The sequence below is a fragment of the Camelus ferus genome, chromosome 12 (assembly GCF_009834535.1).
Source record: "Camelus ferus isolate YT-003-E chromosome 12, BCGSAC_Cfer_1.0, whole genome shotgun sequence".
In the NCBI taxonomy this organism is placed as follows: domain Eukaryota; kingdom Metazoa; phylum Chordata; class Mammalia; order Artiodactyla; family Camelidae; genus Camelus; species Camelus ferus.
In genome coordinates, this window is record NC_045707.1 from 17,253,637 (window position 1) to 17,266,669 (window position 13,033).

Here is a 13,033-nt window from a genome sequence, read left to right on the forward strand (position 1 = left end):
GCCTGTGAACAGTCAGTTTATTGGGGGCAGAAGAGCCCAGAGGCTCATGGCTGAACGGTGGATCCCTGGGTGGTTGGGTTTCTGCAGATGCAGCACTACAGGGAGATGGGGGGCAGGTGAGCACCTCCTTCTTCCTCACAGCCCCTCCAAGAACCAGAGCCTCCAAGTCCGCTGAGGCAGCCCCTCATCACTGTAGCCAGGAAATCATGTTCATATTAGACCCAAAGCAAGCAGAACTCGAGAGGGAGCAGGACAGGTGTGGCTATGTACACGGGCAGGGGTGGGGTTGATTCCCTTTGAACAGACAACGTCAGTCTCCCTTGGTTGAGAAATATTCCATGTCTCCTGGCCTTTGTGCTAGGCATTTCTCAGCCATCGGCTGCCAATGTGAGCTCAGGGAAAAGATGGATTTCTATAGTGCAAGTTCAACACACCTGAGCAGATAAATCTAGGCCCAAAGACCAACTCTTGATTCTGTGTGCTAGCTGAGGACCACTGACAGATCCTAAGTGATCCTGAAATCCTGGCCCTTGGCTTTGGAATTCAGAATGGGATTCTGGGTTGTCTCTTTTTGATATTTGCAAATGTGCATGTATGAGGTGGATGTTAAAAGAACTTTACTTTTCTTAGGCGCATGAGAGCCAGAGGTAAGACAGGTGGGGAACCTCCGGGGGTAGGGGAGTCTGGTGTGGTGGGGAAATTTCCATGGGATAATCCACAAAGCAGAACTGTGATGTGCCCATTTGGCCTTCTCATGGGGAAGAGAAGTGTCTGGGGGCTGCGGCCATTCTCTTGGCCACACTGGGGCCTGATTGCCGGCCGTCCCCGGATACGGGGATGCGTTCTCTTTCTTTGCATCCCACCCGCACCCCAGGGTCTAGCTCAGGGTCTGCACACACCTAAGTGAAAGACGACGCTTGAAGATACCTATGGGGCAGCTCCCAGTGTAAACCCAAGGGAAACCTTTGGTTAGTACAGGATGGTGGGATTTTGAAATAGCCCTGTCTTCAACTCTGGTGGGTGGGTGGGTGGGGGCAACATCCAGGTTGGGGGCTGGTGCCCTGCCCCTTGGGCTTCCAGCCTCTGGAGCTGTACTAACATTTGTGGCAGGAGGAGCTGCCCCCAGCCCCTAGCTTCAGGCTAGAGCCCCGCCCGCTCCCACAGCCCAGGGGCTCGCAGGGGATGTAGAGTTCACCGGTGCCCACGACGCTGCAGCCCCCACTACTGTTGAGGAGACTGGTGCCCCCTGGACAGTACATGGGTGTGCTGACCACACATGGCTCGTAGAGGATGGCGCCTTTGGAGCTGCTCACGGCTGCGGAACAGGAAGGGATGCTCAGGGCCCTGCACCACGTGGCGCTAAGGACATTGCTCCGAAACATCTGAGCCAGGCCATGTCCCCACCTGCTGCCTTTCACCTCTAAGGACACCCCTACCCCAGCTACCAACTTCCATGTCTCCCACCCCATCCATGTAAAGTGCTGGAAGTTCCCCACATGTCTTTCTTCTAGCTTCTGTTTTACCCTCTCTGTTTCTACTTGTCTGAGTCTACTTTAACACCCTTCTCCAGAAAAGCATCCCCTTGTCTGGAGGGTTCCTGGCAGCTTCTGGGCCCTGAAGCACCGGGATCATGCTGTATATCTGCTCCTAATTCTGACTGCCAAACATATGGACAGCTCCGAGGGAGAGCCTCTCCATCCCCGAGGAGCTCCAGCAGACAGGACTCTTCCTCTGGGTGGGGCAGGCACGCTGAGGTTTGGGCCCCGGCAGGGTGCTCTGTCTGTGTTGGATTGATCAGCCCCCAAGACCGCAGAGCCCCTGAGGAGTGCTCATTTACTCACAGATATTCACCGGCCCGATGCCTTCACACAGCCTGGGGAGGGGGAGAGGAAAAGGAAGACACAAGGTAACTGCATCAGAGAATGAGGCCGGGAAACGTGCGGCCCCCCCTCCATCTGCCCGTACCATGGACCCTGTCAATGAGGAGGGCCTGCAGGCTGTGTGCTGTTTTAGGCTTTCCGGGACAGCAGGATGAGCAGCCACAGCAGCAGCAACCCGAGGGCGGGGGGGATATACACACCCGGTGCTCATCATTGACTCACCTGTGCTCCTCGCCCTCCAGCAGGCGCCGGTAGGTGGCAATCTCGATGTCCAGGCCCAGCTTGGAGTTCATCACCTCCTGGTACTCCCTGAGCAGGCAGGCCATGTCCTGCTTGGACTTCTGCAGGGCCTCCTCCAGCCCCGCCAGCTTGCACTTGGCATCTTCGAGGGCTGCCTCGCCCTGCTTCTCCGCCTCGGTTATGGCGCCTTCCAGTTTGCAGCGCTGGGGGGCAGAGCAGAGAAAGGCATTACTGGGGGCCCTGGAGCCGTGGACTGAGTCTCAGAACAGGCAGAGCATGGTCGTTGTGAGATAACAGAAAAAATATATAATCATATTGGTCTCTGCTCCCGGTTCCTGGCACCACCAGGAGCACCACCTGGACCTGTGATGGGCATCTGAAGTGGCAGCAGTCTTGTGGGACTTAGTGGGCAGCCCCTGACCTGTGGGATCTCATGCTATCTCTAGGTAAAGAGTGTCAGAATTGAGTTAAATGGTAGAACGCCCAGCTGGTGTTGCAGAACTGGTTGATGTGGGAAACTCCCCCATACAACTGATGTCAAAAATGGGAGTGTAATTGTGTGAGAGTAAAGGAGAGACACAGGCGGAAGACTGAGGTTTTCCTCCAGTCATGGTTATGGGCCAGATTCCAATCTGCTGGGGCTTCACCCTAGGATTGTGACATCTAGTTCCTTCGGGGGATTGGGACCAGTTCTCCTGTCTAGAACACCTCAGGGAGATCTGAGAGTCTCCTCTTAGATATGCTGAGCGATTGCTTTATGGCTAATAGATTTTAATAACTTTAAATAATAAATATATTTTAATTAAACATTAAATAACCATAAATGTTAATAGGTTTTAAGCATCTGCCTGGCCTTCACTAGCCTAGGAGAACAGAATGAGTCTTGTTTTATGAATCTGCAGAGTCACCTTGAATTTCGGGAGCATAGAATTACAGAGTCTTTGGTTGGAAGGGGCCTGGAGAGCACCCTTCCCACACTCCCATTTAGTGAGGGTCCTTGCTATATCATCTTGATAAAAGTAGGTCGCTTAGCCTGCTGCGGACCTTGCTGGCTCCTGAGGCTTCTCGTCCTGCTCTGGGTCAGCTCTTCTGTAGAAAGGGCTCGCTCCCTCCAGGGGAGGCAGTGCAAGTTCATTCCCTCCTCAATTGGGCTCCCAGGGGGGATGGACCTGCCCGCACGACCAGGACCAGATGGTGGGTCAGCCTGGAATAAGCCTCACCTGGGCTTTGACATTCTCAATGTCTTGCTGCAGCCGCTGGATCAGCTTTTTCATTTCCAGGATATCGTTCCTGCGGTTGCGGAGGTCGTCCGCGTGGTTCCCGGCAGTGCACTGCAGCTCCTCATACTGCGGGGCAGGGAGGTCAGAACCTGGGTTCTTACTCTGTGGCACCTCCCAGCCCCTTCTCACACTGTCCCGAGTCTCTCGTCTTGTGACTTCCTGGCTCAGGTGTGTCTGGATTCTTATACTTGCCCTGCTCCCCATCCCCTTCCCATTTCTGGTCCATTTTGGGGTCTTTTCCTGTGCTGCTCCTTGTTCCCTTCTCACCTCCCAGCCCTGAACCTCCAGGCTTTATTAAATTCTTCTCTAAGCTCCAGGCTCACTTCCCTTCTATTTAGCTGTTTTGTGTCTCATCTTTTTGTCTCTTTTTCCCTCCTTTTGCTCCACCCCTGCTGTGGACCTTGGTAAGGGGTTTCTGTGCTTAGTCTGGGATCTAACAGGTCTTGGGTTTAACAGACCGAAGACTGAGGACACACCGTGTCTGCCCACCAGATATGTATATTCTCTTTCAAAACAATTGAAAACAAAATGCAGTGTTACTTCTTATCTTGGCTTAATACATTTTTTTTTAACCTTGCGCTTTGAATCTAATTTCTGAATAGAGTGTTGTAGATTACATTTATAAATTTTTAAAAATTAACTAACTCTATATTTCCTGCTTATAAAGGATGAGAGCATTTTGCATAGAAAATATAAAACAAGAGTTAAGCACAAATCACTCTCTTTAGTTATTGTGGGAAAGCTTGCAGTTGCCTAGTTAATATCCACTCTCCTCTTCAAACAGAAGCCCCGGTAAGAGAATATTTCGCAGCTTTCTCATCAATGATGCCTATGGCCATTGCTAGATAGGGTTTCCAGGAAAGCTGTTTATAATGAGGGATGATTCAATTGGCATATTTCTTTTGCCCTCTGTTCTTCTTTCTGCCTGGAATGAACATGTGAGATTGGTGGTATTGCAGCCATCTTGGGACATGAGGCAACCATGAAGATTAAAGCAATGCATTAAGAACGGCAGAATAGAAAGCTAGAAGGCGACTGTATTCCTGATGGTAGCATAGAACCCTGGTGTCATCCACAGGCAATCTATTTCTGTACTTCAAGTTATTTGAGAAAAAACTAAATATCAAGTCAAATTTGTTTTACAGACAAATACAATTATTAAATAATAGAGTTAGCTTTCTGGTCTAACTTAGGGGAAACTGTAGTTGTTTTCCCTGAGCATACCTGACTGATGGTTAGCCCACCTGACTGGATGGAAAGCAACCAGAGGAGGGGCTGGTTGGAGTGAGACCTGGTCGCGGATAGGCCACAGACTGAGTCACAGGGAGCTGACTCCAGGCCAGGGTTTGATACCTTGATAACCATGGATCTCCAGACAAAGGGCAGAACATTGCTCAGGGCACTTCCTGGACACTGGTCCCCGTTGACTTCAGAAGAAAGTCCAAGATCTGTGGCTCTGCTGTGATCTGGCCCTGTGTCTCTAGCCCCATCTCCTTCGTGGTGTTTCATACCGGGCACCTCCCTTTCATGCTTCCGCAGCCTGGCCCCTGCTGGCCCTTGGCCAGGCGTACCCTTCCCCCATGCTCTGCTTATTGAAATCGTACTTGGCCTTCAAGAGCCAGATCCAATGCCAATGCCTCTGCCTTTCCAGATGTAATTTACTGCTTCCATCATGGTCAGACTCCCTTAGCCTGTCATTCGATCTTAGCTTCCTTATGTTTCTGTTTGGTTGGTTACACGTTTCTCTCTGGAGGACTGTAATTCTCCTTGAGAACAGGGCTGGTCTGACTCTTAGAATCCTCGTGGTGCCACACACCTCAGTAAGGCCCTTCTCCCCAGGCCACCTTATTTGAAACTGTATTCCCACCGCACCCCCTACGTGTCGCCCTGATTTATTTTCTCCTTAGCACGCATCCATCTGACATACATTCACTGCACTTATTTGTCTGTCCCGCCCCTGCCCCTGCCTCTAGAATGAAAGAGATACGAAGGCAGGGGGTGCTGTCTGTCCTGTTCCCTGCGGGTCTCCAGCACCTAGAATGGTGCTTGGCGCACGATGGATGCTCAATGAACAGTTGTTGAATGAGTGAATGAGTGAGTGAGTGAATGAATGGGGCTTTTCACAGATGGATGGCTGAGACTGAGATGATAATATTTGTTAAATCAAATTGCCCTCGGGGACACCAACTGGCTTCCCAGCAAGCCCCTCATTACTGTAGTATGAGGCCACCTTAATCACTGTTTCTGCTCTACCATTAGTAACCACTCCATGCCATTAACCTCCACCTACGCCTTGAAGCCCAGAGCCCTCTGCCATCACTGCCAATTAGTGTTCCGTGAAGGTTACTTAGAGGAGCACTTTCAGTGAGTCTGTGGGTGAATAAAGCTGGGGCGTCCTGATGACAGGCCTGGGCTGTCTGCGGGGTCTCCCACACGCTCAGTGGAGACCTGGCCTGGGGCCTGGGGCCTGGCGCCTGGCGGAAACAGCAGGGCTGGTTGCAGCGTGGCTCTCACTACCTCCTCACCCGCTTCCTGGGGGAGCATGACTCTGGGGCCCCTCCCGCCTGCCGTGGGCCTCACCCGGCGCTGGTACCAGGCCTCCGCTTGGGCTTTGCTGCGGCTGGTGATGTCGTCGTACTGGGCCTTGACCTCAGTGATGATGCCGTCCAGGTCCAGTTCCCGGCTGTTGTCCATCTTCACAACGACCGAGGTCTCTGAAATCTGAGACTGGAGCAGGCAGATTTCCTGGGGGTGGGGGTGGCCCGGGTGAGAATCGGGGAGCTCTTTGAGGGTAAAGTGGGGGAGAAAGCGGGTGGGGAGGAGAGGGTCTGGCCCAGCTCTGGCCTTCCCGCAGCAGACTTGCAGGGACTTTGCCTAGCTGTCCTGGCCTTCGATCACTGACCTGTTCCCCATCCCCACCCTCCAGTTACACAGAGACCCAAGAGCCAAGGTCTGGGCCATCCGACTCTGCGAGTCTCTCTGCCTGAGAACCACTGTCCCATGCTGATTTTTGTCATCTTCTCACTTTTAAGTCAGCTTGTCCTGAATCGTACCCACAGGGCAGGGGCTTCCCCACCCCGTCACCTCACAGGCCTGGTCTCTGGCCGACCTCATCATACAGGCTTCTCAGGAAGTCAGTCTCCTGGATCAGAGCCTCCACGTTGGTCTCCAGGTCAGCCTTTATCAGGAAAGCCGTGTCCACATCCTGCAGCCAGAGCAGTGACAATCATAACCTGGGGCCACCTCCCAGGCAAGCTGGTGGCAGGAGTGGGACCCACTTTTCCCCAGTTAGGCCCATATGGATGTGAAGGGGTGACAAAGCCAAGATGGAGAGAGGGGTTGCCAGCCCCAGGACCCCATGCCTGGGCCTGGCATCCCAGCAGGGAAGGATTTGGAGGAAGTGGGGTTCCAGGAGCTTTGAATGTAGCTCCTTAGAGCTGGAACTCAGGCCAGAAAATACGGAGCTATCTGTCTGAGGACTGATCATGATGGCTTTCATTTTTGGAGGTGTGAGTCAGAGTTTTGGTAGCTACATCTCTAGCTTCTTGGGCAGGTGTAGACACAACCCTTATCGTGAGGTGGGAGGTGGTGGCCAGGTCAGTCACTGCCCTTTTGCCAGGGGTGGGAGGCTGGCCTTCCTCTCTCCCAGGGCCGGTGGGGCTGGCATCGGGGTTTGTGGGTGGGCGGGCTGCAGGCATGTCTGGGAACTGTCCAGAGGCTGAGTGGCCCCCAGGCCCACTGGTCCAGCTTAGGAGGCGTACATCCTCCCTCACCTTCTTCAAGGCAACAAACTCATTCTCAGCACAGGGCCGCAGGGAGAGCTCCTCTTCGTATCTGGTGGGATGGGCAGGAAAAAAATGTTTTATTTGGGCTCGTAGGGTTTGGAAGGGGTGGTGGTACGAGGCCCGAGGAAAGGAGCCTAAGGGGGCAAATTTGTCGCTCACTGACTGAATGTCTGAAGGAGGCACCGGGTCCAGCTGTGTCTCTGGGCACCTATGGCTCCTCCAGCTACTCAAGATGATCTTTATCATAGACACTCATTTGTCCCTTTGCAAGTTTACCCCCTACCCTACTGCCCAGCAACCTGTCTCTGTGATGAATCATTCTCTGGGAAGTCCTTCTGAAGGCTACCTTTATTCTATCTTGCTGCTGAGGAAGCTTACTTCATCTAGTCATTTCCTCTGGGAAGGCGATGAAGAGTTGGCTGCCTGTTGCGGGCACAGCTGTCTTTTCTGAGCTGTTCTGAGTTGGCTGCAGTCACTGATCCTGTGTCTCTGCTGCCCAGGAGTTCTGAGCCTGGCCTTTACCTGCAGCTCACTTGCAGAGGTAGCAATTACCCACTTTACCAGATCCTCAGAGATAGCTTGATTGTTTCCTCTGGGCTCCAAGGGAGCTCCTCGCCCACTCACTGGCCCCCAAGGCAATGGAATCAGGATCAGGGGGTTCAGTCAGGCGGAATGACTCAGTTTGACGAGCAACATCAATCCATTAAAAGCTTCCCTGCGCTTTCTGGAACCCCTCCTTCCGTTTTCCAGCAGAACTCAGCTGTGGCAAAGGCACTGGGCGCTGAGCTGGCCGCTTGGGTTACAATCTTGGCTCTGTCCTGTGCTAGTCATGTGACTTTGGGTAAGTGATTTGGCCTCCCTGGGCCTCAGCTTCATCATCTGTAGAATGAGGATAACACTGGTTCTGCCTCACAGAGGTGCTGTGCGTTAAAAATATCACACAAGCTAACATCTGCCAAGCCAGGCCAGTGCTGGCACAGGGTACTGTGCGTTTCCTATTCTTGTTAAAAATCCCCTCTGCTCTCATCCCTCTCCAATTGCCCCACTTTGAAAACCCAAAGTCCTCATCTTGAGCTGCAGAATATATCTCCTCCGCCTCTCGTATCTTAACCATCAAAAACGGCATCATTCCTGCTGAGAGGGTTGGCCTCACCCCAGCCACGGTCTCGCCGCATCTCGCCTGTCACAGTGTGCTTGACTTGTTCTCTCTCACTCGTTCCTTCCTTGTCACCTGCTCCTGTCTCCTTTTCTAGGGTCTACTCTGGGCTCCTCTTTTACAAGAAGCAACTGGAATGAAACATGGCCTTCAAGACCCTTTGCAAAATGGCCCCTCCCCTGGGAAACCTTCCTGGGCCCCTTCTACTCTCTCAGTCTCTTGGGATTCCTCCCCTCTTCTGCCTTGTACCACGCTGTAGCTTTTGGTGTGCACGCACGCACAGAGGTCTGCGCTTACTGGACCGGGACAGCTTGAGGGAAGCAGCCAGATCTTCCCAACTCTATCACACCCGTACTGCCCAGCACAGCAGCTGGCCCCGAGTAGACATATGGTTGACACCTGCAGCATGTGTGTCCCTGGCATGGCTCTCTGCATACTCGTACGTCTCTTGTCAATGGAAATGTATCTCTCTTGACCCTTCCCCACTCACATAAGAGACCCACCCAGGACCATAAGGCGATTTATCTGGGCCTCCACTTCTCACAAGAAGCTCCAGATCTATTAGCCGGTGAGCTCTTCACTGACATGTGTCATAGCTACCTGCTGCTGTGTGAGTCAGGTCTGGAGCCGGCTACATACCCTTAACCACCAAGAACTGGGAGGGAGACAGGGAGACGGAGCAACTGGAAGTGAGAGAAGGGGCGATGGCTTCTGGCTGCGACAGGCGGTTGAGGGGTGGGATATATTAGCCAGGATGTCATGAAGAAACACTGAGAGAGGCTCATCAGGGTGAAGGAACAGGGGAGTTGAAGCTTGGAGGGAGGAGAAGGAGGGTTTGGGGGTCTGCTGAGGAATATGGAAGTGTTCAGGGTCTGCAAAGGGACTGCTGGAAGATAAGGTAGAGCCCAGAAATGCAGGAGAAAGCTTGTTTGACGCAAAGAGAGGAAGAGGGTGGTGGGAAGGCAGGTGATGACAAATTCAGAGTTTCGAAGGTTCTGCCGTGCCAGTGGGCAGACACCCTGGATGCTCTGCCTACATTATCCCACCTACCTGCGCTACCACCTGGTGAACTAAGTTTCTGGCTTCCCATTTTAAAGGTGGGGAAACTGGAGCCCAGACTGTTTATGTCACTTGCCCTATGTCCCCGACCAGGTGACAGCAGAGCCAACTCACTTTTTCTTGTAGGCTTCCAGTGCATCCTGGACGCTGCAGAGCTCTGACTCCAGCCGGGCCCGGTCCCCGGCCGAGGAGTCCAGCTGCCTCCGAAGGGTACAGATGTAAGCCTCAAAGATGGGCTCAATGTTGTTCTGCAAGGACCTCTGCTGCTGCATGAAGTTCCACTTGGTCTCCAGCAGCTTGTTCTTCTGCTCCAGGAACCGGACCTGCAGCCAAGAACAGGATGTTGTAGGGAGGCAGAGACCCTGGGGACCACGGCTGGTGAGAGACAGTGCTGGGGCAGGGGTGGGGGCAGTGGAATCAGTCTGTGCGCTCACTCTCACTCCCAATGCACTGCTCGATGGGCCAGCGCTTTCAGGGTCTCTGTGCGGACCGGCCCCTGCGGCTGTGTCTCTGTGTCTCTGTTTCTTTCCTGCCCGCGGCAGCGTGTGGGACCCCACCTTCCACGCACGGTCACACGCAGTGGTGAAAAGAGTACTGCCCCAAGAGAACTGAGCAGACCCTCCTTCCAGCCCTGCCTGCCTGCTTCCCATGAGACCTGTAACCTGGGCCAACCCAATCCAGCCCTCACTTTGCTGCCTAAAGCTCTTACTTGGGATCGTATGGGAAGCATTTTGTACATCATACTAATGTAAGCCGGTGATTACACTGGAAATTGGGGTTTCCTCAATTACGGCCCAGGAGCGCCCAGGGCCACCCAGGGGAGGAAGATCAAAGGCTGCGTCCTAGCACTCTGACCTACTCTGCCCCATCCTGTATGGCTGAGTCCAGAAAATGTCCCTGTCACTGTAATGTGGAGGGCTACTGGCCTACTCCTCCATGTTTGTGGCTTGGAAACCGAGGTTAGGAGAAGCTGAGTGAGTTGGCCACAGCCACCCAGGTCACTGGCAGGGGGAGCATGGTCTCCAGCCTGCGCCCTGGGATTTTGCATCTCGCCATGTTGCCCTACTTCTGGTCAACGGCCCCATCGCCAGGATGCCCCCAGCCTCACAGCATGTGGTTGACGTAGCAGACAATCGGGGCCCACGTTGTTGGGATGGGTTTACAACCAGAACTTAAAGAGCTTTCAAACGAGTAAGTTCAACAAGCCCCCTGTACTAGAACAAGTGGTTTTTTGGAGCACTTTTGTATATATTACCTCCTTCAATTCTCCCATCACCACCAAGCCCCTTCCCACCAGGCAGCAGGGTTCCTGAGACTGGGAGGTTAGTGGTTTGCAGAGGGCCTGAGGGTAACTGTCAGGCGTGAGCTAGCCCCTGGGCCCCCGTCTCTCCTGACTGCCAGCCCAGAACTCTTTGCCCTAAACCTTGGGGTCACCAGAAACACTGACCTAGTCCCTGGCATGTATCCTGACCCCAAGAATCTCCCTGGGGAGTGGGGACAGGCCCAGAGGTAGCTGAGGGTGACAGGCCAGTTTGGCACCTTCCAAAGGCAGCATGTCACCCTTCCCTGAAGACTTTCAGAGCTGTGGCTCTGGAATGACAGATGTAAGACTTTGGTCACAGTCCCGTTGTGTCCCTGGCTCTGACTGTTTCACCTTCTCCTCATCCCAGGCCAAAGCTAATGGCAAATTCTGGGGTCACAGTGCCCATCCCTGCCTCCAGGCCCAAGGGTCTCACCCCAGCTCAGACACCCAGAAGGCAGCTCTGTCATTAAAGGCTCATCAGGGAGGACAGGTCTCTGCCTCTTGGTTGCTTCTCTCAGTATCTATCATTGCTCTGAAACTTCCTCTTGTAGTCTGATCTCAGGCCCCTTTGTGATTTTATCAGATAATATTCAGAGAGAATGACATGTTAAAAAAAAGGACTAGCAAGCAGAAATGTCAAGTGCTGAGCCTGATCTGACCAGCTTTCAGCGATTAGGGGTCGCGGAGCACAGGGGAGGCCAGTGGATCCACAGCGGCTTCTCTGCCATCTCACTCTCCCTGCCCCTCTGGAGCAGACACAAGGCGCTTCCTGCCTCCCACGGCCCTGGAGCCCCGGGCCCGCCCCTTACCTTGTTGATGAAGGCCGCAAAGCGGTTATTGAGGCACTTGATCTGCTCCTTCTCGTCCCTTTTCACCCTCTGCACAGTCGGGTCGATCTCCAGCTCCAGTGGGACCAGCAGGCTCTCATTGATGGTGACGGGGGCGATGCAGGCAGGAGGCCCGCAGGCGACACCCACTCGGTACCCGAAGCCAGGCAGGCCACACCTGGAGGCGACCCGGGGCCTCCCGAAGCCCACATTGCACAGGCTCCGGGAGCCGAGGCAGCCCAGGGCACGGAGACCCCCGCCACCACCCCTGACCCTGCAAGGCCCCTTGCTCACTGCATAGTGGGTGATGATCTGGGGGAGGACAGCTGAGCATGAGCTGAAGCCACCTCTGGAGCCCTGCTTCAAGGAGCGGCACGACATGGTGGGGGCGAGGGGCAGAGAGACGGGGCACTGGCAGGAGGGTGGAGGTGCGAGTTATCGGGTCAGCTCAGCCTCCGTCCTTTTATCTGGTAGGTGATGGAGGGCCGAGCTGGGCCACACCCCAGATCACCATGAAATCAGGTTTATGAGCTTGGCATATTGGCAGCTGCTAGGTACCACGGTGGATAATTAGGGTAGCAAAGAGCAAAGAGCTGGAGCCAATGGTCGATGCTGGTGGGCCCCATAAAAATCCTATTTGTCCTTCCTTGTTTACGGGGGTGACGAAAGGGGCCAACCAGACAGATACGTTCAGCTAATTCAGTGGCTCGGCCTCAAGGAAAAGGAGAGTCGGGACTTTATGCCACTTCATGGGGGCATGAGTTATAAACCCTGGCTGCTCCGGGATTAGAGACCAAATTGGAGGTGCTTGAGGATGTTCTGTATCCCCAAGGCTGTTTCTGTGTTTTTCTGCAGATGCTCCAGACCCAGGTGCCCGCTATGGGCGGTCCTAGGAGCTTCCAAGGAGGAAGGATCTGGGCTGAGAGAAGCCTCCCTCAGCAGACGGGGCCCTGGCCCTGCTCAGGCCAGGCAGGGTCCTGGCTCTGGCTCAGCTAACCTCGTCCCACTGGCGCTCCTGTGGTAGAAGGCTCCAGACACAGACTCTTGTCTCCAGAGACAGGTTAGTCCAAGAAAGGCTGCAGAGGACTCAAGAGGAGATGCCTTGTGCTTGAGGAGGGGAGAGGATGGACTCTTTGGGCCTTGTATGGCTGTTAGCATAACTGACACCATCTTGGGCCTGTGCACTCCCTCCTGTCCTTCTGCTGACCTTACCCAGGACTGTACTGGGCAGTGAGTCACTTCTCTGTCATCAAGGGTTTTGTAGTTAATGGATATTGTTTAATAATCATTAGGACCAGGTGGCCCCTGTGCTCTGTTAGTCCCCAAACAATGTTGAAGACCTTCCTTGACATATTCCTGGCACTCATGAGACTAGTTAACCATTCATAAATTGTTTGTTTGGTTGTTTGTTTGTTTGTTTTGAGGGGGAGGTAATTAGGTTTGTTTATTTATTTATTTAATGGCGGTACTGGGGATTGAACCCAGGTCCTCGCACATGCTAAG

The 13,033-nt window shown here is 53.7% G+C and overlaps 1 protein-coding gene across 1 annotated transcript; it reads right to left on the reverse strand.

Moving 5' to 3' along the window:
• Positions 1-11,961, reverse strand: KRT82 (keratin 82). Its single transcript, XM_006192751.3, has 9 exons — positions 11,513-11,961; positions 9,515-9,723; positions 7,174-7,234; positions 6,510-6,605; positions 5,981-6,145; positions 3,341-3,466; positions 2,103-2,323; positions 1,842-1,873; positions 1-1,315 (listed from the first exon to the last, which is right to left on the reverse strand). Exons 1-9 carry the CDS (start codon positions 11,909-11,911, stop codon positions 1,095-1,097), a joined length of 1,530 nt encoding a protein of 509 aa, XP_006192813.1. The 5' UTR covers positions 11,912-11,961; the 3' UTR covers positions 1-1,094.
• Between the last annotated feature and the right edge of the window lie 1,072 nt (positions 11,962-13,033).